The 26,904-nt window shown below is 44.2% G+C and overlaps 1 protein-coding gene across 2 annotated transcripts in view; it reads right to left on the minus strand.

Annotated features, from left to right (window-relative positions):
* LOC116941141 (uncharacterized) overlaps nucleotides 1-26,904 on the minus strand; it is a 134,934-nt gene that overhangs the window by 89,299 nt on the left and 18,731 nt on the right. For both annotated transcript variants that reach the window (XM_076066205.1, XM_076066206.1), the window contains exons 8-15: nucleotides 26,423-26,625; nucleotides 13,389-13,516; nucleotides 12,434-12,525; nucleotides 7,337-7,509; nucleotides 4,972-5,108; nucleotides 3,985-4,124; nucleotides 1,660-1,842; nucleotides 675-910 (exon numbers count right to left, since the gene is read on the minus strand). In XM_076066205.1, coding sequence (XP_075922320.1) covers nucleotides 675-910; nucleotides 1,660-1,842; nucleotides 3,985-4,124; nucleotides 4,972-5,108; nucleotides 7,337-7,509; nucleotides 12,434-12,525; nucleotides 13,389-13,516; nucleotides 26,423-26,625 — 1,292 coding nt within the window. The remainder of the gene's footprint in view (nucleotides 1-674; nucleotides 911-1,659; nucleotides 1,843-3,984; nucleotides 4,125-4,971; nucleotides 5,109-7,336; nucleotides 7,510-12,433; nucleotides 12,526-13,388; nucleotides 13,517-26,422; nucleotides 26,626-26,904) is intronic.

A 26,904-nucleotide genomic window follows, 5' to 3' on the forward strand; every position in this document is an offset into this window, starting at 1 on the left:
ATTTTAATCAATGCATTTGTAATGTTCAACACGGAGGCACACACTCTGGACTGGGAGGCAACACTTTAACTTAACAACTTCTCTAGCGGGTAACACTGAACGTAACTTGGGTTCTCTAGTAGGTGATGTGGCTCACTATGTGAGTAGCGAGTTAACTCGAGACGAAGACCCGGAAACGACAAGACGCGGGACCCAGGCTTGATTCTACAGACGGGCCCAGAACACTCCCGGGACTGCCCCTTGATTGCCCCCCTTCGATACCTTTCCCGAATGATCTCGATCGAGCATCACGTGCCGCACTCAGGCTACCACCACCTCCCTTGCCCTCTCTCTCAGGCCATCACCAGGACTATGCCCCCGAGGGCTGGCTGACATGCCGTGCTTACTCTGGTGCAAGAGAGAGGCTCCAGACGCACAGTTGCACTGCGCGAACACCCTAGTGATACCATTTACGCCACGACACATTTACGGATCATCATACCCTTAATAAACACCATATATCATAATTGTAACAAGGTCAAAATATAACGGGTGGTTTTACTTTGAAGCTTTTGCATTACTTACTTGCGTGTTTTTCTCCACTATTTAAACAGATAGGAAGGTACTATAACGAAAAAAACACCACTGCCTTTGCTAAACATCTCTTATGGGCATATACATTCGAACTAACTCACAGGTTGATGAGTAGGTGTTCCAAAAAGGAGTCCAGCAGTGCTGTGCTGCTGGGCGGTGATGGCGGCATCACGCCAAACACTTGCTGCAGGTAGCTGTAGAATTTCGCCTGGGCATCCACATTCTCTCCGGCAGCATCCACCACGCTCTGCCAGCTTGCGTACAGCTCGGAGATCCTTGGCGGTTGTCCACTCGGTGCCACTTGGCTCCCGTTCACCAGGATCGCCAGCGTGGTGCTCTGGGAGACGCGCGCGGGCAAGCAAAATTATTATATTTATCAGTGCGGGATAATAGGTCCGAAGTTGCGTGTACCTTCAGCATTTTTATCAAAGTGTTATGCATTTACTGGTGACGTGTTTCTTTTGCGACAGAGATATATGTCTGGTGTAAAAGGTACAGGGAAAAATGCAGGAGCATATAAGCAGTTTCGATATATACAGAACAATACAATTTGATAGTATATTTTGTAAAATTAAGCTCAATATACTGTAAAAAAATACATGATATATGCACATGGTGTATTGTTTATAATATACGATATTATATGATGTAAATTGGCATATTATTTGTACAATAACCTATGACTTGTAATTAATTTCGATTTCAATTAGTATGTTCGCTAACATAAATACCCTAACATGTTACGCAAAATCCTTCTCTGCACTTAAATTTCTTCCCTGCACTTGAAGCCCCATGACATGGGTTGCAGATCGTAAACAGATTGTCAGAATTCCTTCCACATGACAAATCTGTTTAGCTATTGCTGACATGGGCTGCCAGCAGTATATCACGGGGGGAGGGAGGTGCTTTATCAATTGTTTAAGAATGCTACACGGTTGTGAATGTCACCGCACTCGTATTTCAAGCAGGGGTGCCATTGATAATTAGGCTTGAGCCTCAGTGCAGCCTTTTACAAAGTAAAAAAAAAATTGCGCGCGCGTGTGTGACAATGCGGAGTTGGTGGCATGTCGCTGCCGTCGCACGTACGGCCCCCTGCAGAGCCGCGTAGTGACCGAGCGCCGCTGTCAAGTTGCCGAGGGTGGACCCGCTCGTGTTCGCTTGGCACATGGCAGAGAGCACGGTCTGGCGGTCGGTCAGGATATCCGCGGGCAGCATGTCCCACAGCACCATCAGGTCCATGCAACTCAGCGACCGATTTTGCTGCAGTTTCTGCAGATGCGGGCGAAACCAAAGGATCGCAACGTGGTTGGTGCAGGGTTGGTGCAGGCGTCCAATGGAGAGCAGGTAGCAGTCTCCACGTTCAGCGAGAAATCACGACTCGCATCGATCAGCGGTCTGAAGGTCTTCATAGCAACAACTCAAGGCTTCCAAAACAGGGTTGTTCTTTTTGTGAGCCTCAAAATACACGGCTGCTATAATGACAATTATTATAGTACTGCAACTGCATTCCTTTAAAAAAAAAGTAGATATTGTAAAATACGAGTACCTGCCGCTGCTGCTGAAATTGGAGCACGTTGTGAGTTATGTGTCTTGGTGATAATTAATGTCACTGAACACTTAAGTGGTCATAAGATCCTTCTGTACATCATCATTATTTAACTTCAGGGTACCTGGCTCCAATTTCCACGGGGAAAATGTTACCTGTCAACAATATGACGTCCACGTGGTGGATTGACAAATGAAAACCAATAAACTTGTCCTGTATACCAGAGTACCTGAGGCACGCATGTCAGAAGGCTCCAAGGCTGAAGGGATGTGCAGAAAGACAATCTTGAGTTTTATATGTGGCGGGAGAGATATGGATGTGAAGGAGGCGCATCGTCTGCTTATTTCATGTGCTACTCATATTTTCCACAACGACGCTCATGATTAGTTTGCGCGTATCAAGTAATCACGAGCATACCCAAGCCTGTGACGCAGGTGCGCTTGGCTTGTGGTGCAATAGCTACTGCTAGTGTCCGTGCACTTTGCTTGCCATGTGTATAGCTGACATACACCCTGGCCCGATTTACATTCATACCTGGAGTAAACGCTTAAAATATGAGTAACTTACAAAAATAATACATACTAACTTTTAAATCTGCTTAAGAGAACACAGCATGAAATAATAAAAACATATATAATAATTGTACGTAATAAAGGTTTTTGGGTTAAATCGTGTAAGTATAAATGTTCCGTAACCCTCCACCACCCAACACAGCCAGTAAGGTTTGTCGCGTAAACAACGCGCCAATTAGTTTACTACTTCAGCCCACCGGTGTGTTGGAGAGTAAAATCCACAACATTAACAATTTGTAGTAACTCATCGGCACATTGTTTACGTGACAAACCTTACTGGCTGTGTCGGGTGGTGGAGGGTTACAACACATTTATACCCTACGCGACCTAACCCAAAAACCTTTTTTATTAATAATATTGAGCGCGAAAGCCTACGTGTTAACCTGATAATAATTGTACTTTGCCACCCACACTTCAAGGGCATTACATATGACAGGTACTCCCAAACCGCCTTTTAGTGTCTTAATTAGGGTTTGAAAATGTTCACGAATATAAACGTGCTTTTATGTCAGTTCAAAAATGTTCATTTGTTAACTTTATTTCAACCCTCACTCTCTGTGCCCCAAAGTCCACTACCCAAGACACAGCGACAACATCCATTTACAAATATGACATGTAATATGGCGTATATCATTGTGGCACGTGTGTGTGTGTGTTTGTGCTCGAGTAAAGCAGATAATATGCAGTGTTCATGGTTAACGTGGTGAGCTTCTTTGAGTTTAATAGCAGTCAATGTGGATGGTAATGCGTGGTCACAGATATTCCTCTATCCTTGGTCATAAAGCAATGGCTCTATGGAGAGTCCATGGCCAGCCACTCTATTCAAATGTAGAATTAACTTAATGACTGAAACATCTGGATGTCAAATGTGACCAATCGCTTGGCTGTGAGTGGATACCTTGCCCACAGATTAAACACTTTCAAGTTGATGTCAATGCATTACAGGTGAGTAAAACACACCTTTGTTGCATGAGCTATCAGCACAAGCGATATGTTTGATATTGATATATGACATCATTAGAACTATATTCTGGTTGTGCGCAAACATGTGTGAATTGCATACGCTCATGAGGTTATGATAATAATCATAATTATTTACATTTATAATGCACAATTAATCCAGGGATCTCGTGTAGGCCTGCAGAACATATGCTAATGAGGTTATGATAATAATCATAATTATTTACATTTATAATGCACAATTAATCCAGGGATCTCGTGTAGGCCTGCAGAACAAACAGGTAAAGCGTTTATAGAAGACCTAAGCATAGCGAGTGACGCGCCTTGTCTAACCTGCTTCACTTCAGTGACGAAGACGTCAACGTCGGCAATCATTTGCCCTAGGAGGTCAACCCGCCGGTTGGCGTCCGAGGCCATCAAGTCGATGTTTTCGGCGATGACGGTCACCACTTGCCTGGCCAGAACAAGCAGCTCTGAACAAACAAAGAAAAACACACACGTACACACGTGTAAAGACAGTGCGGAGAGATAGCGGGACAGTATGGTTCCCCGGGACCATGGTTACTAATGGGCGTGCCGATGATGATTGGTGGGCTGAGCGTTGGCAGGGTCACGTGAGGGGGAGCACGGGATCCAATGGCGGGGAAGTGTAATTAGGGTGGAGATTGACAAGAGCAGGTGCGGCGAGGAGAGTTCGGGAATAGGGGCGTGGCCGGACCGGGCGAGGGATAAGAACCGGCGGGAACCGGACCTGGGGGCTGTTTGGTGTGGGGAATCGTCGTTGGATCGGGTCGTCTCCATCGTCTGCGAGTTGTCTTGAGACTAGAAGCTACGCTGTCTCTGAATAGGGTTGTCTCTGAACTACCCAAGGGTACAGAGTCACTCGCGGTTACTCGTTGAGTTGTCAGTGGACTTTATTCATACAGAAGACAAGACGGTGTCTCTGAGAGCCACATTACACACGGACACACGCAAGCACCGTCACAACTGTCAGGGTGAAATTAACATACAGCACAATTTGGACTGATATTGCGGCATCTAATTGTGCCCACATATCACGACACTGCACTTCGACAGATGCGGAGGAATGTTTGCTTGGAATGTTGTACGCTTGGTTGAAATTGCTGGCGATTTTCTACTAACACCTTTACACAATATGCAAATTAAGCCCATAATATGTAGTTTCACGCATGCAATTTCCAACGGGATCAGTGAACAGGAACGTTCTTAAGGCAAATACTTTAAAAAAAACAAATGTTTACTTACTGGGGGTAGGGAAATAATGCACGAAGCCACAGAGTGTGTCACGTGATATTTTACCTGTATTCAATTTGGTTGCATGCAGAATCACATCTCTGACTGCTTGCACAGCCTGCAGGACTTTTGAAATCTCCGCGCCGAACTGAAGGCCATCCAACGCCTGCTCAGCCACGCCCAGCGCCCAGGCATAGCCCTCGCTGTAAAGAAACAACAACAGCAGAAGCAGCACAGTCACGACTCATGTGCAGGGTGCGGCAAAATGCAGTTGCACTCAATGCCGACTCTGGTGACTCTCACGTGACCCAGCCAGTCCACGTCTTCTCATCATCAGGCACGATTGCAGCCTTGATGCAATAGTATAGCCCAACTCCAAACTCTAAAGCTGGATACGCAGCGACAAGTTAATTCACGCAAATCACTTGATTGACGTGTGTCAATCAATGCATGATTTGCACATTAAGAATGCTCTCTGCCTTGCAAATCTGGGTCACGAGGAGAACTGGAAAAAGAGAGCCTCTTTTAAGATGCACCACATGCATATATCTATAGCATTGTAATAGTTTTTTACCCTTTTAACTGACACCTTTTTTAAAGGGGTCATGTTTGCAATAACCACAACACAAGCAGTAAAAATGCAAACAAAAAGAGACAACTCTGATAATGATATGCACTGTCCTTGAAATTGATTGGTCCACACCCGAGACGGCTTTTCTTAGAGCCTCGTCTCCACTGGTGTTGGACCAGATGACGCCAAAAGGCGTACAACTCAAAAACAGCGCACTATCAGAGTATTGAGAGCTCGGGGTAAGCATTTACGTTATGAGACCTCCTTTGCCAGGAGGTCTCATAATGTAAATGCATAATGTAAATGCTTACACCCGAGCTCTCAATACTCTGATAGTGCGCTGTTTTTGAGTTGTATGCCTTTTGGCGTCATCTGGTCCAACACCAGTGGACACTAGGCTCTAAGAAAAGCCGTCTCGGGTGTGGATCAATCAATTTCAAGGACAGTGCATATCATTATCAGAGTTGTCTCTTTTAGTTTGCATTTTGACTGCTTGTGTTGTGGTTATTGCAAACATGACCCCTTTTAGAAAGGTGTCAGTTTTGGTGCCAGATAAAAGGGTAAAAACCTATTACTATATCTTGCTACTGGCAAAGGAGGTCTCATAATATCTATAGCATTGTCAAAGACATCACTTGTACTCCAAAGAACTTACTTCTGCGGAGGTCCCAAAATTTTGTCAAATACAAAGTACCTTTGGACGTAAAGTTAAAACGTCCTATGCTATTTTCACGTCCGTGCCAACCAGCTTCCTCCTCTTACGCAATGGCAGCTCAGGCAGCGGATAGGTAACGGCTATCCACGAATGTCGAGGTTGACGAGCCACGTGATGCTGCGGATGTCTGTGACGTTGGCGGGGGAATAATCGGAGTGGACCGTGTGGGATGGCGTGCTCCACGTTGAATTATCATGGGTGGAGATGGTTATTTTTTAAGGGGATTGTTTACACGTGACTACTTTTACAAAATTCGCATGAACGAGAGGGAAACTAATTAATTTGATTCTATGGGTCTTTCGGTAAAGCCACATAGAGAGAAAAATAAAAATATATATATATATCACGTTTCGATCGCAACACAAGAAATCGTCTTCAGGTGAGAAAACGGTTGCTTGTGTTGCGATCGAAATGTCGTGATATTTGTATTATTATTTTTCTATCTACGTGGCTTTACCGAAAGACCCATAGAATATGTTTTCCTGCAGTCACGAAAGCCTTAAGTCAAGATAACATTTATTTTACAATTTGGCCAAAGGGTTATTGTACCAAACGTATGCAATTCTGGTGGATATCAACCACCATTAAGATTTTGCTGAGTTGCAGTTGTTCATTCCAAAATATTACATTATTTATGGCTACCATTACAGCAAAAAAGACATGAATGGAATGTGGAGTAACGAGATGCCATAAATTACTTTCAGGGCCAAAGCATTTAAATAGATGGTCTTGAAACGTTTAACTGGAAAAAAAGCTTGCATCAGCTATAATCTTGTAAATAACTGCAGAAAGGTACAACAAAATAACTTAAAATAAGACTGCAATAGGAAACATTGCACGCAGGGTAACTACAAAAGAGAGTCTTGGGAAATAGACATGACACATGATAACCAAAACAAATCAAAGAGCGCTGTTTATAAAATAAAAATCAATATATTTATCTTTGCGATTTACTCATCTTTCCTATACTTTGCACTCCTATTGCGTTGTCGTATTATTCGTTGTTATGACTTTCTGACCCCGTGGCCCCCTACTGGACACCTGTGAAAAGGGGCTCCATGGCTCACCGGATTCCTCTCAGTACAGGTAAACACACAGATTCTGATCTTTACTTGTGCCCTCAACCGACGCGAGAGGTGACCAACCTGCTCCAGTCGTACACCCGCGCCGACTGACGCAGCAGGGGCAGCCAGAGGCGCGCCTGGCGCAGCGCCACTCGCACGCTGCTCACGTCCGTACTGCTCAGACCCCAAAAGGTGCCGCTGCTGCTGCTGCTGCTGTTGTCCTGCAGCTCTTTCTCGAGCCACGTGAGCACCGTCTGCAGGGTGTAAGGCGAGCGGCCACGTGTGCGAGAGTGAACGTAATGCTGCTGCGTGGGTTTCCACGGTCGCTCCGTGGCACTCGGCGGTGTTTTCGGGTTGCCGCGTTCCGTTCGGAACGGCGTCGGGGCGTTTCACTCGAGGTGCTGGAAGCTCCTTTGGGAAAAAGCTGAACCGTTCCCCGAAGGGATGGGATTTGTTCCTGAAGGAGCTTCCAGCACGTGGAGCAAAAAACGTTGGACACCAAGTCGAACGGCATGTCCCGAACTCGAAAACACACCGGAGAGTCGTTGAGTACATTGTCATCATAAAGTCATATATACGTACAGCTATGTTCTTATACTTCATTGTTATTTTTCTTTAGAACATAAATTTCGCTTTGGCGACGTGTCTTTTTATTATTTCATTTGAAAAATGTCGAATACATTGGGAGCAAAAAGGTACCTAATACGTCTACTCGAAAGAATGTATCTGTAGTGCTGATTTGGCGAATATCGACAGCCACTCCTGATAGATCAACTAATTTTAGCAAAGCAAATGAATGCCCTCATACGCCTACTCTGTAAAACTCCCTGAGTTAGTAACGTCAGGTATAACGCAGCCTCCTGCATAGGTCTCAACCAATAGTCCTGTATGATGCAAGTGGCTATTGTGAATTGTAAAGAAAAGCACCTCCACACCTCAAAGAACGTATCTAAAAAATGAAATAAAAAATGTAACAATATATTTTTACATCTCAATACTACTACCACGACTACTACCTCTTCGCACCTCCGATTAGCACGGTTGGCTACGTACGGTGTGCGAAAGAAGTTCAACATACTTTACCTCAAAACTCCTTCCAAATCATAGTAGCTGATGAGATTAAATACGCCTTCAAAGTAATCATAATAACCATAAAGTTAAGCCCTCTGCCAAACTCACGGCAACGTGGCAGCTGTCCCACGCCACGGTCACCATGGGGGTTGTTTGACCTTACTTGACCCCCACATTGTTGAAGCGGGTTCACATGCAGATACAGTCTTTTCACCGGAAGAGGCACGTTCAATGGCACGTCGATTATTGCACGAGACTCAAATTCCTTTGCTTTCCGGACCCACACCTACGTTTTCTGGACGTGTCACCTTGCTCAATAGAGCGTGATGATGGCAAAGTCACAATTGCAGAGGTGCAGATTTGGAAAAAGTAATGCCAAGTGAAGACATAAATGCGTTATTTAAGTGAAGCACCGAATACAAGGATGGGCGGGGGGATTTTTGTTTTTGTCATGAGTTCAGAATAAAATTTTGATTTAAAGCTTTCGTGACTGCAGTAATTCATATTCTTAGTTCTTTCGATAAAGTCACGTTGAAGGGAAACAACAAAATAATAAAATATATATAAAACAATAAAAATTCTCACGACGTTTCGACCATAACAGAAACGGTCGTCTTCAGGTGTGTCGGTTTGCAAACCCTTCAACGTGACTTTACCGAAAGAACTAAGGATATAAGTTCAGAATTGTTTTTTCCTGAGCAAAGACCATTGAGCTAAGGAGGTATTTTTCAAGGGTGCGACGCTACCACAAAAGTCACGTGACTACGGTGGTCGCTGTTTTCCACTTTCTGTGCCCTCAGGCGATATCTGCCCCGTGACCTGTAAAATGTTAACTGCCTCAGCAAAGTTACGGCGTCCGAAAATTTATGTCAGTGACACACACCACGCTTGCCCCAGTACAGCATGTACCCGCGTATGAAGGCGTATTTCCACCAAACAAGGAGTGGCTCATGAAATTTGTACAAACCCATGCCACTGGAAACTCAGGCCATACTGTCAAGAGTGAGTAAATTATTCATAGTTATCAGACCTTTCACCAAACTTACTGTGATATTGAAATTCATTCGCAGCATCCCTCAGCACCGTGAATGGCCTGATGTACACCGAAATTGTAGACTATCCAGCAGTGGATTACCAATGGGCTATGATTTTTTTCTAATATATTTTCCTATATTAAATGTGAACTTATTTCAAACCCAAGTCAATGTTGCTAAAATATAGTGTAAGTGAATAACTGTGAAAGTCCAACATGACAGTCGCTGCGCAGCTACAGTGAAGGAAAAAAGTATTTGGTCCCCTGCTGATTTTGTACGTTTGCCCACTGACAAAGAAATGATCAGTCTATAATTTTAATGGTAGGTTTATTTGAACAGTGAGAGACAGAGTAACAACAAAAAAATCCTAAAAAACGCATGTCAAAAATGGTATAAATTGATTTGCATTATAATGAGGGAAATAAGAATTTAACCCCTCTGCAAAACATGACTTAGTACTTGGCGGCAAAACCCTTGTTGGCAATCACAGAGGTCAGACGTTTCTTGTAGTTGGCCACCAGGTTTGCACACATCTCAGGAGGGATTTTGTCCCACTCCTCTTTGCAGATCTTCTCCAAGTCATTAAGGTTTCGAGGCTGACGTTTGGCAACTCGAACCTTCAGCTCCCTCCACAGATTTTCTATGGGATTAAGGTCTGGAGACTGGCTAGACAACTCCAGGACCTTAATGTGCTTCTTCTTGAGCCACTCCTTTGTTGCCTTGGCCGTGTGTTTTGGGTCATTGTCATGCTAGAATACCCATCCACGACCCATTTTCAATGCCCTGGCTGAGGGAAAGAGGTTCTCACCCAAGATTTGACGGTACATGGCCCCGTCCATCGTCCCTTTGATGCGGTGAAGTTGTCCTGTCCCCTTAGAAAAAACACCCCCAAAGCATAATGTTTCCACCTCCATGTTTGACGGTGGGGATGGTGTTTTTGGGGTCATAGGCAGCATTCCTCCTCCTCCAAACACGGCGAGTTGAGTTGATGCCAAAGAGCTCCATTTTGGTCTCATCTGACCACAACACTTTCACCCAGTTGTCCCCTGAATCATTCAGATGTTCATTGGCAAACTTGAGACGGGCATGTATATGTGCTTTCTTGAGCAGGGGGACCTTGCGGGCGCTGCAGGATTTCAGTCCTTCACGGCGTAGTATGTTACCAATTGTTTTCTTGGTGACTATGGTCCCAGCTGCCTTGAGATCATTGACAAGATCCTCCCGTGTAGTTCTGGGCTGATTCCTCACCGTTCTCATGATCATTGCAACTCCACGAGGTGAGATCTTGCATGGAGCCCCAGGCCGAGGGAGATTGACAGTTCTTTTGTATTTCTTCCATTTGCGAATAATCGCACCAACTGTTGTCACCTTCTCACCAAGCTGCTTGGCAGTGGTCTTGTAGCCCATTCCAGCCTTGTGTAGGTCTACAATCTTGTCTCTGACATCCTTGGAGAGCTCTTTGGTCTTGGCCATGGTGCAGAGTTTGGAATCTGATTGATTGATTGCTTCTGTGGACAGGTGTCTTTTATATAGGTAACAAGCTGAGATTAGTGCTCCTAATCTCAGCTCGTTACCTGTATAAAATACACCTGGAAGCCAGAAATCTTTATGATTGAGAGGGGGTCAAATACTTATTTCCCTCATTACAACGCAAATCAATTTATAACATTTTTGACATGCGTTTGTCTGGATTTTGTTGTTGTTATTCTGTCTCTCACTGTTCAAATAAACTCACCATTAAAATTATAGACTGATCATTGCTTTGTCAGTGGGCAAACGTACAAAATCAGCAGGGGATCAAATACTTTTTTCCCTCACTGTATATGTAGCGTGGCGCTACTACACTGCTGTTTCGTGGAACTCTTTTAAGCTTTGGGCGATGCTGTCATGTAGTATGTTCATATATTTACGTGTCACTGCCAGAGTTGGGTATACATTGTAAAGCATTCCACTTTTAATTTTCCGAGTAAAATATTCACTGAAAATAATTTACAACACAGGGGATCACTACATTTCCCAAATGCCCCTGCAGAACTGATGACAACGGTAATGCAGGCTAACATTTAGAACTGCACAACCGCTCTAGAACTCCAAGTAGCATATTATATACGATGCAAGCTGCCCTGCGTAGCGTTATGCAAGTCTTGAGTACTGTCTAGAGACTACTACCAACAGTGGTGGCAGGCGAACGCGACTGAAAACAGTGTTGGATGCAAAAAAACACCTCGAATGACATTTTGCTTCATTGATTAAATACGTCAAAATCACAGCATACAACATCTACATCAGTATACATAAATGGATCATCAGCGGCCGCTGTAGACACTATACATCCACTGCTGAATGACGGCCTGCCCATGATGGCACAATCCATCTTGTTGCTGTGCGTGAAACAATCTAATCGTTTAAACTCCAGGGTCATCCTCGTGGACCTCATCCCTCCTTTGGCTGTCACTCCGCGATCACCCCTTCTAGTCCAAGCACACTTACTCTTATCAGCAGCTATAACAAGGTCTCCAATTTGTGTTTATTCTCGAATGCATATGTTCTTCCTTCCACATTTGGTGTAATTTCTAGCGTGCGTCTCTCCTTGCTCTTCGCGTGCCTTTCAGCTGTTGCATTTCAGCTTCGATGTCAGTGGCTATGTTTCCGTTCCATATGCGATAGCGAGTCATTTGTATGAACTGAAAACCTTTTTCAAGCGGACTGGTATATTTCCTTGCATTTGCGTACCGCTTCATATCCTCATTTTGATCCGGGCCCACCTTAAATAATTGCCCTCGACATGCACACACACACACACATATTCTCGAGTATTCTCCATTTGTGAACTGCATTTTACTTCGTTATGTTTGCACACAATGTAGCCAAGTTGTGAGAGATGGCTGTGAGTTGAGGCACCCTTCATCCCGCAATGGATTAACAATTGCTGATTATGGTGATGTATTTCAATTTGCCGTGTTCTATGTCGGCATGATGCAGCTGTGGCGTCTTTTTTGTTTACCTTCGGTATTTATGAACGCTCACACGTGTGTGTGTGTGTGTGTATATCTGTTAGTGAATGGCAACTTACCTCAAAGAGTGAAAGGCTGATGTTAAAAGAATCTCCATTTGTGCTTTTGTTAAAACCTTTCTGTATTCCTTGGTCCAGCCAGTCCCTCCAAGCTGCAATCAACACAGCAATCATGAGGACAGTGCTCTGTCTAATATTCGATTATTATCACTTGGCTTCACTTAATCGCAATACCTCTTTAAAAATATGAGCTTAATAAAATTCAATTTCTTAAATACCAACTTTATTCTGCAGTAAAAAAGAGCAATTCGATTTTTTCATTCGGGAGAAACAATTAAAAATGTTGTCTTCAAATTTGAATTACAATTATATAATCTGGCTGCCGCCTGATGATGCCGGTTGTAATTACAGTCAAAACGTCGTACTCAGATTGTAAATGTTGTGGCTTTGCTCTCCAACACACCGGTGTGCTGTACTCGCAACGAATTGGCACGCTCTGTTTGCGTGACAACCCTTACTAATTGGCTGTGTTGGGTGGTGGAGGGTTTAAAGACACATTTATATGTAAGTGATCTAACCCAAAAAAATGTACTATGGATTTCATTCAAAGGCGTTTTAAAAAAATCGAACTCATAACAAAGCAGGGCTCATAACCATGGAAACACCCAAAACCTAAATATATTATCAACGTGTGATTATGAGTGCCATCAAGCATAATATATGTGTATTATATACCAGGAATGAGAAACATCAAGAATTAAGAGCCAGAGTTAAATTTCTGCTTGCGGTCAAAATCAGTGATGAATATCTGAACTGGTCCTGGGCCTCTCTTAAGGGACTCACTCATAATTGACTACCTGGTACAGTGTGTAAACATCAGCATTGGACGTGGTGCTGGCCGCCTACCCCCTCGTGTGCTGTGCTCACCTTAATAGCTGCTCTCTAACAGCCCCCCCCCCCCCCGAAGAGTCTATTCAGACTGTATGGGAGATCTTGTCAGTCCACATCTGAGTACCTGTATTATCCGGGTTTGCTGGCTGTTCAAGGATGCTGATGGCTGCTTGAAGGATGAGTTCTATGAGCTCCATAGGTGGCTGGAGTTCAGCGTAGCTTGAAGTCAATTCCTTGCTCACATTCGCCAACCTGTGCGTAATAAATTCGACAACGAGTCAACAACAGCTGTTTCACACATAGGTGAATTTGCAGTGGGTGTTGCATGAGTGTCTGTAAAATAACGTCCTTGTAAACAGATCTGTTAGAGGACCTGGATTTTGTTCCGAATATGAAGAAGATTACTGTCTGGGGTGGAATTAAATTTAGAGCTAGAGTGAATTTGAGGTTACGGTTAGTGTAAAGGTTGTTTACATTTGTATGAATGTAATTGTCGGTATAGCATTAGTAGTTGTGTACAGTATTAACTTTCTGGTTAGGAGCCGTCCATAAATGACGTCACGCGATTTTGGACGATTTTTGACCCCCCCCCTTCGTCACACGGCGTCACAAAGAGTCAGACCCCCCCCCCTCAAATATGACGTCACAAAGCTCTGCCCCCCCCCCTCCAATAAATAAAACATGCTTCAAATGGATTTAAACTATTGTCATTGTAGTGCGTATTTAATGTGGCGCTGCACTCTGATGTTGTAGGAGAAAACATTTATTAAAAAGTCTATTTAATTAAGTAGAACGATTACTAAGATTAGTCACCTAAATAAAACATGCCAATTAGTGACTAGTTCGGCACACCAGTGTGTGTTGGAGAGTAACCCCACAACATTTACAAATCGAGCACCGTGACGTTTCACCGGTAAGTGCAACCAGCATTATCAGGCGACAGCCAAAATTGTGGAGAAATCCTCCTCCTGTTTCGGTCTGAAGTAGAGGCGGGGATGAATGTGATGCCATCACTTGTGAGCCAATCAGGTGCGAAGACTGGGGGGGGGTGAGGGGGGGGTTAATGTAGTATTATGCATGGGGGATCATATTGACACCCCGACCTAAGCTTGTGTTAGCTGCAACCCCTCGATTGTCTCTTCCTGGAGAACGAGCGGCGCTAATAAAGAGTTGTGCGAGGTTCGGGCCCTACCAAGAGAACCTGGTGACCTCCGGGACTGAGTGGGGGTCCGTCGGTGATGGGTCCGGGGTGAAATAGCACGGCTCCAAAATAATAACTATTCGTATTTTTGGGTAGCATCTATGAGTGCATGGAGCATTCACGCCGGCCACTTTAAAGGTTACGATCAGCGGTGGAATGTTAATGTTACGTTCTGAGACGCAAAAAGTGGCATGGCATTTAGCACAATATTTGTTTTAATTGACGTGGGTAACCAAAGGATTTAACAAAAACGTCTAATTGATTTAATTTTGAGAATGCTTGCAGCGTGATGGATTGATATTTGCATTCCAGGTACTTGTTTTTTTTATTTATATAGTTCACGAATTTCATTATGCAGTTGTCGTCCAAAATAAACCCATGAAAAATGTAGCACGATATGTGGCACACCTTTGTGGCATTTGGGGCAAAAGGGAGTACGCAGCATCACACACGGTGTAGACCAATTATGTAACGCATTTCATTTGAACTGATTGACCCAGGAGAAGTTTGTTCCTGTCACTTACTATAAAATGAACTAGCCTCATTTCGAAACATCTACAGTGTGCACTGTATATGGTAAGCTGCCGCTACGTCTCGATGCTGCCCCCCATTGTCAACGTCAAACCGAGCCGAACAGCTCGGCACGATGCTCTTGCAACGTGAGTTGAGAAACACTCCTCGGTGGCTTTGTGGGGGAAATAAATAATGAATCGCTGCGTAAATACCAAGCCCAAGCAAAAAGTCAGGGTAACTGTAGGTCAGATACAGAGGTGTACTGCAAAACAACAAGAAGCGCAAATTGTTGGCCTCAAAGCTGTGCTTGCATGAGAAAAAGAGAATACTTATTAATGATCATCTGCTATGTTCCGGTTATTCACGTCACAGTTGGCAGGGAGAGGCATTTCTACTGTAGAGTACAATGAACTTTACCGCAGCCTGGGTGAGGTTACATTCGATCTTTTTGAGTACTGCTTAAGAATTACGCAAGGGTAGTGATATTTCATCCTCGTGACGAGGCTCGTTTTAATACCGCACCTCTCACGAGTGTAAGCGAGTCACGAACGCGGGTGAGAGGCTTTATGACTTTACTGGGACCTCCATACAAAAAATATTCCAGTCCAAGAAGAAAAAAAGTCAACCTCAAAATAGCCAGGAGTTATGAAGAACATTTTTTTCGTTCAGAATGTTGTATTATTATTGCATTTACTGCATTGGCATTTCATGTATACATTGCTGTACATGTATTTGAACTCTAAAACATACTTGTAAAATGACTTCTGAAAGCTAGTCTGTGTGAGAAATACAACGCATTATTTAGTGTTTTAAAGGAGTCACGGGAAAGCATTAGGGACTCTAAATAAGAGGCGAGTTACAATGGTTTCACAAGAACAATTTCCATGCAACCACTTTGAATTCATGTAGCCAACATCTCAAGCAGCCTTGCATGTTAACACGGCATATCCCCTCTTTACATCTGGACAGCGGTTTTAAAACACTTCCCATGTCCTTTGACATCGTCATCATCATCACCATCGGGGTACACCACCTCGGGTGTGCTCAAGAGTGGTACAAAGTCACCATTGCTAGTCATAATTTCAGCTTCTGTGTTCTTTATAGCTATTCTATCTTGGAACGGGATTATGTTGCTACTGATTTGGCACATCTGGGAAACATTTTGACAGCCATACAGTGAGGGAAAAAAGTATTTGATCCCCTGCTGATTTTTTTACGTTTGCCCACTGATAAAGAAATTATCAGTCTATAATTTTAATGGTAGGTTTATTTGAACAGTGAGAGACAGAATAACAACAAGAAAATCCAGAAAAACGCATGTCAAAATGTTATAAATTGATTTGCATTTTAATGAGGGAAATAAGTATTTGACCCCCTCTCAATCAGAAAGATTTCTGTGTGCTCCTAATCTCAGCTCGTTACCTGTATAAAAGACACCTGTCCACAGAAGCAATCAATCAGATCCCAAACTCTCCACCATGGCCAAGACCAAAGAGCTCCCCAAGGATGTCAGGGACAAGGTTGTAGACCTACACAAGGCTGGAATGGGCTACAAGACCATTGCCAAGCAGCTTGGTGAGAAGGTGACAACAGTTGGTGCGATTATTCGCAAATGGAAGAAACACAAAATAACTGTTAATCTCCCTCGGCCTGGGGCTCCATGCAAGCTCTCACCTCGTGGAGCTGCTCAAGAAAGCACATATGCATGCCCGTCTGAAGTTTGCAAATGAACATCTGAATGATTCAGAGGACAACTGGGTGAAAGTGTTGTGGTCAGCTGAGACCAAAATGGAGCTCTTTGGCATCAACTCAACTCGCCGTGTATAGATGAGAAGGAATGCTGCCTATGATCCCAAGAACACTATCCCCACCGTCAAACATCATGCGGATATAGAACACGGCTAAGGGGACAGGACAACTTCACCGCATCAAAGGGACGATGGACGGGGCCATGTACCGTCAAATCTTGGGTGAAAACCTCCTTCCCTCAGCCAGGGCATTGAAAATGGGTTGTGGATGGGTATTCCAGCATGACAATGACCCAAAACACACGGCCAAGGCAACAAAGGAGTGGCTCAAGAAGAAGCACATTAAGGTCCTGGAGTGGCCTAGCCAGTCTCCAGACCTTAATCCCATAGAAAATCTGTGGAGGGAGCTGAAGGTTCGAGTTGCCAAACGTCAGCCTCGAAACCTTAATGACTTGGAGAAGATCTGCAAAGAGGAGTGGGACAAAATCCCTCCTGAGATGTGTGCAAACCTGGTGGCCAACTACAAGAAAGTCTGGCCTCTGTGATTGCCAACAAGGGTTTTGCCACCAAGTACTAAGTCATGTTTTGCAGAGGGGGCAAATACTTATTTCCCTCATTAAAATGCAAATCAATTTATAACATTTTTGACATGCGTTTTTCTGGATTTTGTTGTTGTTATTCTGTCTCTCACTGTTCAAATAAACCTACCATTAAAATTATAGACTGATCATTTCTTTGTCAGTGGGCAAACGTACAAAATCAGCAGGGGATCAAATACTTTGTTCCCTCACTGTATGTCAAAAATAAGATTGATGGTGGGTGTATAATATAGCAATCATGAGACTGTATAGCAGTGTAATTATGCCGTAGGAATGGCCTCAGCTAGTCTCATGTGATAACTTGAAACCTTACATTTTATACTCATATAAAAGTAAAAAGCTCAACCGTATCACCGACTCGTGACATTGCTCATTGCGTTGTGGTTCGTGTTTGACGTTAACCTGGAGTGGAGCGGTGGCGCAACCACTCCCGCACTGCACTCTGAACCTGGCCACTTGAGATCCATCTCTGGCCATGGGTAACATCCGTGGGGAGTGAAAACTCAAATGATCTGAGCTCCTCCACCCCAATTCCAACTTTTACTGACCGGCATGGTGAAGTATGCTCAAACGACCCCCATTAATCCCATGCCATGGATATGTCTTCATACAGCAACAGTTTTGCAAAAGGCTTTTTATATTATTATTATATTACGAGTTATTAGCACAGGTGTGTTGGAAGTCAATGGGAGTCATTTTGTGTAAAGAGTGACACACCAATGAAATGTTCAATGTCCACCATTGGCTCTGGTAACCAACAAAGATGAGCAAACGCCCCATTCTCGTTTGAGAGAGTTGGCCGAATTGAGTTTTGAAGAGCCGATGGGAAAAAAACGAAGCATTGCTTGTTTGATGAACATAGTATTGGTTGTATTGCAAGATTCACAGTTCGTCATTGTCAATTAAAAATGTGAATTCACCTGACAACAAAAGAGCTTCTCGGCACATGCCATTCCCCGTCGCTGTTTACCCAGGGACTGGTCATTGCCTTGAAGACATTTTAAAAGCATGGGACTATTGCGCAACATTCCAAACGGTAAGACAACAACGACGGAGCGCACAAAATACGGCCTGACGGTTCGGCCCTCAGAGCGAGTTGGCAAGTTTCTCTGTAACATGAGTGGGCTCATCATTGAACAAATCCTATTCGCACAGTCTCAACATGTATACGGTTCGTTACAGCATGCACCGGGGGATCGGAGAAGCAGTGGCTAGAGTACTGCGCGCTATGAACCCAATTAATTAATCTGAGTTAAATTCCCAGGCACGGCTAACACCAGTGGCGAGTGATAGCTAAATGGATTCACGGGCTCGCCTTCTCCAACCCCTAGTGATCAACGTCATAAAGTGTCAGACGACCTTCATCGAGCAATGGATTTTGAAATAGAGCTGTAACAAAATGTCACGCAGTAATTATATTTTACAGGCCACGTCAATGCACTGTGTATGTACGGATGTTGAACTTCTGGCACACTGCACGTAGTCAATCGTGCCAATCGGAGGTGCGGTGCGTAGGTTTCGTGTGGAGTGCATGTAAAAAGTAATACAACGATCTGTAACTTCTCTATTGTAACACAGCATAACATAAGGTAGAGTCGTATTGGACTTGGATGTGGCACGCAAGTCACATGAGCTCAGGTCCTGATCAAGGATTAACTCAGTTCAATCACTCCAGGGATGGTAACGTTCATTTTGAACGCTGTAAATGAGACGTCCTCCGAGCAAAATACCCAGAGGCAGCCCGCGATTGGAAAGACCAAGTGGTGGTGGTGCGCCTGGCCGTGGAGAGACCGGCGATCCAGGAGCCACAGTTGATGCCGCTGGCGGAGGACAGGGTAGGATGGAAACCCTTGGTGGAGTCGCTGTCCCCACAACCCGATTCAGTTTGGAAAAGCTGGCCGCAATTTATTGATTGATTGTAAATGAGACCCGATTTGTAGAACATCATCAGATCTTTTGAAGAGGCATGGGGAGGTGGAGTTCCAACAACTGGCTCCACATCAGCCATCGCCATGAGCACTGGCTCTCTTAAGCAGGGCAACACATTGATCAATTGATTGATGACGTTTTTTTGACCGTACAGTTTTTGGAGCAATTAAAAAAACATGACGAAGGTGGACCCCTGCAATTTCTCGATTACGCCACTGCTGGTGGAAGGACCCCCACCAGAGGCAGCTGTAGAAAGCTCATTGAGGATATTGGCCTACTCTTCCAAGCTGGCCAGAGTCTCGAGGTTATGCCGAAATCACCCTTCGATGTATCGGGTGCTGTCAAGATAATAGATAGGGCCTGCTATAAAATCGATTTGATAATCGTTTTACATTACTCGTGTTTACGCAATGCTTCCTTGCTTGTATATGCTGCCAAACATTATGAGAACCATCGGCAAATACCCATCGTAACTGTTCAATTCCGTGACTTTCTTTCAAATGTCTCAGATTTGCCACGTGACAGAAAGCCACACCTGGGCTTTTGTCACACCTGGGCTTTTGTCACGTACCTTTAAACCTTTTCTGTTACCCAATATCCCATTGTTAACTTGCAGCTTCCTGTCCGTGCCTTTGAGCAATATTTATTTTGTATGCAACCGCACTGCATTTCCTCTTAAAATATAACTCACAATCTAACTTTAAACGATAATAATTTGAAGAAACTCTACAGGAACATTATTATTATTGTTTACAGTGCTTTGTCAATCCACTGCTGGATGAAGGTCTCCCCATGCTGTGTCGTGGGGGTTGGTTGACCATACTTCACCACACTAGCCATTGTGGCTTGGTAATTTTAGCCGTGGCTGGGAATCAAACGCGGGTGACCAGGTTCAGAGTGATGCGCGCTATCCACTGTGCCACCGCTCCATTTCCAGATTAATATCATGGTATTAGTATTAAGGGATATAGTTTTCATTCGTCGTATATATTTACTAAACGTACAATAAATCATTCCTGGACAATTGTATTTGTATATGTACACAAAGGGCAGGGCTGGCTAGCCCTGTCCCTTCAGGCTTTCTGGCACATGCTTACTTAGATCATTCCCTCTGAGGACATTTGGTCATGAAACTAAAATAGGTTTATTTTTTTTAGATTTAAAGCTTTCGTGACTGCAGGGATTCATATTATTGGTTCTTTCGGTAAAGTCACATCATTGATGATGATGATGATTGCTTGTGTTGCAATCGAAACGTCGTGAGAATTGTATTGTTTTATTTGTATTATTTTATTATTTCCCTTATACGTGACTTTACCGAAAGAACCAAGAATAGGTTTATTTGACCAGGTAAGGCCCACTGAGCTATATAACTTTTTTTCAGAAGCGACCTGGCCACAAATTATATCCTGATGAAGTGGCACATCATGTAGAAATGTGTAGCAGCCAAATACTCTAAACGTGTGATGTTGATTCTAAATGTGGAGGGGAAAACCGGAGGATCCGGAAAAAAAGTCCACACGTCCACGAGGAGAGAGACAGGCAAACTCCAAATATAGAGACGTCAGGGTCGCGATCGAACCCACGACCTCCTTTATACCAGGTTAGGTAGCTAACATATCGCCACATCAGTTAAACAACCCTATGATCGACAAGGCATGGGGAAGCCTTCATCAAGCATCAAATTAACAAAGGGTTTTCAATTATGTATTCTTACTTTCATGTGAAATTGTACTGTAGTCCATGCATATAGTATTGTAGAAGTACCGACAGATATGATGAACCAACATATATTAAGTTCGCAGAGGCAGACTTGGCAGCAGTGAGCATCTGTTACTGTACTGCACTGATGAGTCCTAATAATGACGAAGCCAGTTCACTGCTACCTTTTGGTTGATCACATTTGCTCAATATATTGATAGCAAAATATGACAGGATGACCACAATGCAGTTTTTCAGGAGATCGTGGGCTTGCCTAATCCATAGGCTGAGAGCTTGTGTATATTACGTGCACGTTTTTGTGTGTTATTGAAACTCTTCGTTCTACTTTGCCAATAATTTACTCAACTTTATGTGAGACTGCGCTATGAACTGATAAGTAATAAAAACCAGTCACAAGAGCACTTGAAATTACAATCGAAAGATTGCCGAAAGGATTTTTTTTATGATGGATGGTCAGGAAATGCATGTGAGAAGAAATTACACAACTACAGTAAGTTAGCAGCTGGCGATAAAAACAAAAGATTGGTCACTTAATGGAGAGTCTAAGGATCAGTGAAGGAGAGCGGCTTCTCATCGCTGTCTGTCAGCAAGTCAGGCTGGCAGTCCTCCATGCTCTCTGCCATAATAACAATATCTCCCTTTATTAACGTATTAAAATAATATACGACTGACAGAGGAATTGAAATCAAACTTTGACAGGAATAAATGCCTTCATAAAAATGACAAGTGCAATGTTACTCGTGCCGTCTCAAACAATCGCCGTTCAGCATTTCACCCTCGGCGGGCATGATCGATCTGCTGCTGGATGAGGCCTCCTTCCCGAGCCTCATGGTCGTGCGACGCACCAATCCATTGCCCTTGCAATGCCTCACGCCTTCAATTAGCTTGTACAAGTACCAGCGTTTATGATCTACGTCCTAGCCGATTCAATTTCGTATACTGCGGTAAAACACTGATAAATATTCAATCTGTGTGCCTGATTCAAGGCCAATTTTATTTAAAACTTTTTCAGAATTTCACCAATAAATGGGAAAATCCACGAATGATATTCTTCCGAAATCCACGAAGCAGGAGTTATCCTGAATCAAGACGATTTCACGTGTCAAATGAACTGACTCCCTTCTTAATACATACGTTGGTGCTTTCTTCGTGTGGCAGTTTTGTTTTGGTAAATAGTTTTTATTATTATTATTTTTTGTATATATTTTAGGCCTTGGTTTGTGAAAGTTTGGATGACTGCATCAAATGTCTACCAAATCGAATGCAAATTTAATTGTCTACAAAGGCCAGACATAATGGTAATTAATATCCATTGGTCTTTTCCAGAACCTGATCAATAGTTTGCATGCAGCCAAACATAGAGAAACATTTCCCAAACCCTAATATTTTGTTATTCGCTTCCCAATGATCTTCGTAAACATTGCATACGCATTTGATTCAAATCAAACCCTATGCAGTTCCTCGTTACGCCAATATTAATTAGAAGAGCAAATGAGCGTTTTATTTTTGTGTCAACATTCACATGAAAACATTCTGATAGTTTTCCAATCATTGGTGCCATTTCTATAATCAAGCGTCGCCCGATAAGCCAGTGTTTCTTAACCAAACCAGTGGGACCAAAAGGTTACGGCCCCCTTTATAACACACCTTCGGTAAATGGTGTTGCACCACACACACACACACGGCACTTGGATAGCTATCACAACTGTGAAAATGCACTCTGTCCGTTTGCTCGGTAAACAGTATCACTCTTGCTCAAAGAAAAAAGACCCGCAACTAACCCCTCCAGAAACACGGAGCGACGACATTGTGCCTTGAGAATCAAGTGGTCAGGTGACCTGAATTCACATCACAAGTAAAGGTACTTGAGACGTGCTGTCATAACATATTCATGATCTTTAGAGTTGTTTAGTTTTAATATAGATGTTTTTCTTCCCTCCAAATCTATTACAATTGTGCTATCACACCTTGCTACATCCCAAAGAATACATATATAAATCTTGAGGAGGAATGAGCAGTGTTTGAGAATGGCTCTTCCAAAACATATATTTGAGTGGCATGTTCTATCTTTTACATAATAGGGGTCATTGTTTCTCTGCCAAATTAATACAGTATTTTATATTCTCAGGGCTGGAAAGCAGCCAAATTACCACTGAATTCAATACAATGGGTTTTTTTCCAGTCATACTGCATTTTAAAACCAGGCTTAACCTTGCCCAGATTCAAACCTAAGATCTCAGCAATCCCAGCTCAGCACTCTGACCTCTGAGCCACAATAGGTAGAGAATACAATTAAGGGGACATAATTACATGCCTTGTATGAACTCAGTATACGTGAACATGTACGGCACATTTGTCAACCCACTGCTGGATGAGAGCCTCCCCCATGATGTGCTGGGCGTGGGGGGTTATTTTTAGCGAAAGTTAACCAAAGTGGTCAGAGCGGGTTAGTGGATGCAGGCAGCTGGGATGCGGTTGAGTAGAACTAAAGTACAACAATAGAGTATGTTACGTTCCGCTGCCCACCACATTGTCAGTTGTGCAATATCCCTTCACGACCCTGTACTGGTTCTCTGCAATCGTTTCTGCTGTGGTCACTTCACTACGGAACCTTCCGTTGTAAAATAGTCGGGAAACTGGCTAAACGGGATTCTCCGTTGAAGACAACAAAAAAACCTCAAACATCACTTCGCCCCACAGCTTATAACAACCTGACCAGCCCTGGTCACCCATCGAAGCACTATCCAGGCACTATCCAGGCTAAAGCCTGCTTATCTTCCGATATCGGAGTCCTTTCAGGGTGATTTGTTCATAGGTGCGCAGTACAAATGATGTATAACTTGGGAGTGGGGGTTAGGTCTAGGTGGGATAGAATAGAGAGGGGTTCAAGGGAGCCGGAGAGACTCATAAAGCAGAAGTCTGTTGGGAGGTGAGCAGTAAGCAGAGTATTAGGTAAGGAAGGAAAGAGCAGTATTGCAGCGAAACCCCAAATTTAATATACTTGCAGTCCCCGACTTATGAACGGGTTCCGTTCCTGAGACCTGCTCGTATGTGGAACAGTTCGTGAGTCAGACCACAATGCAGTGCTGCATTTATTTGGCCATACGGCCAGTGTTATAAAATGTGTTACAGCTCAACAAAAAGGGAAGCATTGCTAATTTAATAAATAATGCGAAATATCGTACACTCACATGTAACACTTTGATAAATACTGTATAGTTAGTAAGTCGATGGTTTTAAAAAATGTTGGCTTGCTTGTCAAAAGGGGCAAATTGAGTCACCACAATTACACAACAACAAACTGGTGGGGCAAGTCCTGTTAGCGAAAACTGTCACGGAACACATCACCACGCAGGACCGCCTTTGACTCCCCAGTGGCGACGATTACACACCGCACCAGGTACGTACTCATTGCAGGCTGAGTAGACCTAAGGGAGGCCCAGGTACCCATTTGGCCAAAACTCGTCTTGATCTTTGAGCGGGAATTGAACCCGCAGCGCCACTAACTGCTGCACTATAACAACGACAACAACAACCACCACTAAGTGGCGGTGACGTCACCACGACGCTTTTTCAGGCTATGTGCTCCCTGAGGCCACGTGAAGTGTCGAATGCCCGCTGGCAGGAGGTCACGGGGCAGACCCAGGTGCCACGGGTCGACTGACTGAGATGACTGGCTGATGCACCACCTGTGCCCCCTACTGTGCCAACCCGCTGTGCTTCAGCCACCCGGCGCTCCGCTCGTTGTTGTGAGCGTCGCTCCTCCGCGCCTCCATTGTTGTTGGAGGGCGACTACCTCCATCTGCCCAGTAGCGTCCTTCACGAGCTTCCTCCACAGAGGCCGATCTTGACACCACTGGTACCAGTCATCGGCAAGTCCACTCAGCTCCACGTCCTCCTGTACCACATCACTCCATCTCTTCTCTAGCCCGTGCCGCGCCCATTTATCCCCCTCAATCCGGCCAAACAAAAGCTGTTTCGGCATGCGGTGGCTGGGCATGCGGGCTACATGACCCAGCCATCGCAGCCTTGCCCGCCGGAGGAGCTCACCGATGGGACCTTGCCCAGATCTTTCAAGGATTTGTGAGCTCCTCACACAATCCAGTCTGGTTAAACCCAGGATAGATCGTAGGCAGGCCAGCCTAAATGTTTCTAACCGGCGAAGATGTTCCATTAGGGGGGTCCACGTTTCGCAAGCGTAGAGAAGGGAGGGAATGACCATGGCCGAGAAGACCTAAAGCTTAGTGCGGAGCGACAGACCAGGTAGCTTCCACACAGCGTTACGCAACCGATGAAAAGATATTGCCGTTCGACTGATTCGGAGTGAGACCTCTGCTGTTAAACTGGAGCCGGTCATAAGCACACTGCCCAGGTATGGGAAACTCTCCACTCTCTCGACAACTACCCCATCACCGATTGGGAGTTGTGGGGGTGGAGTGTCCGATGGTACAAAATACCCAGGCAGGTGCTTAGTTTTGGTGGGGCTGATGGTAAGGCCCCATCTCTTAGTGGCACGCTCCAGTCTCAGCAGCAGGGTCTCCAACTCCTCCTCTGAATGAGGAGGAGTGTGTGTGTGTACTATGCACACACACACACTCACTTTCACACACGTGCACACACACAATCCCAGCGGGAAGCTGGGACTCATTTCATCTCGCAGAGGATTGTTCCACTGAAAAAAAACAGCGATTCGGTTCGCATGTGCGAGTTCACTTTCGCAAGTCGATGGTTAAAAAAAACTAAATATCTCATGGAAGCTCGTTTGTAAGTGCGAATGTTCGTAAGTGCGGATGTTTGTAAGTCGACGACTTCCTGTAATGGGATCTTTTGTGCAATCATTTCTGATCACTACATGGAAGAGAAGCTCAATCCAGGAATCGAACCTATGCTCTCAGCGGTAATGGCTCAGCACAGTGGCCTCTGTGCCCCTGTACCACCTCCTCTGCTGTTAAGGTTTGTTTCAATGGTATATTGTTCCCATGTTCTAAGTTCGTTTTGCACAAAGTCACACGTTTACACTGCCTCTGAATTAACACGGTAGATATAGTAATTAACATACTCTTTGGTTCTATTCGGTAAAGTCAAGTAAAAACAACAAAAAATAAAAAAATAACGACGTTTCGGCCACAACACAAGTGGCCTTCATCAGGTGAAGGGACCAGACTGACTAGAGGACAGCGCTGGAGTGAACACAGCCGAGCTCTGACCGCGACCTTTAAGCTGTGTGAGAGGAAGCAGAGCGCCTTGACAAAGGAATTAGCATAACAATTAGCATTTATTTGGTGGACTCAGTATGATGAACGATGTAGAGGGGGGGAGCATGTGCAGACCGGCGAGGGGGGGAGGGGGAGGGAGTTTACATATTGATGGTGTGAAAAGGGAATTTAAGCAGCTGCGAAAGCTTCAAATCTAGAATTAGTAATTAACGTTAACATGATTTACTCACGCTTTGAAGTCCTTGAGGCTTGCAGTCACACTGTCCAGGCTGCTCCATGCTTTAGCATCAGTCAGTGCCATCAGAATGGACGATGCCTCCTTAACACCTTGCCAGAGGTATTCACTCTGCTTCTGAACTCCCTCCAGCATCAATATGCCGTCCTCAATCTTCGTGAGGATTGACGAGTTCACATTTAACAGCATATCCATTATCTAGACACAGGAGAAGCGCTCTCAGATTAAAATATGCGTGAGGCATTACATTCTAAGGACAGAATCGGCGACTCAAATTCGTTTCAAGAGAGAGGCAGGGGTACAACCACCGTGTGGATGACATTCATGATAATTGTGCTCATGACGAAACCCGTGTATGTACAGCAGCGCACAGACGGTGGTTCAATACTAAGTCAATAGCCAGTAGTTGTGTAAATGTAATAACAATCATAGTTTGGTAGAAGTCTTATTCCTGATGGAGTGGGGCAGAGTGTGGGT

The sequence above is a fragment of the Petromyzon marinus genome, chromosome 10 (assembly GCF_048934315.1).
Source record: "Petromyzon marinus isolate PM22_M1 ecotype Great Lakes invasive population chromosome 10, UKy_Petmar_22M1.pri1.0, whole genome shotgun sequence".
Taxonomy (NCBI): domain Eukaryota; kingdom Metazoa; phylum Chordata; class Hyperoartia; order Petromyzontiformes; family Petromyzontidae; genus Petromyzon; species Petromyzon marinus.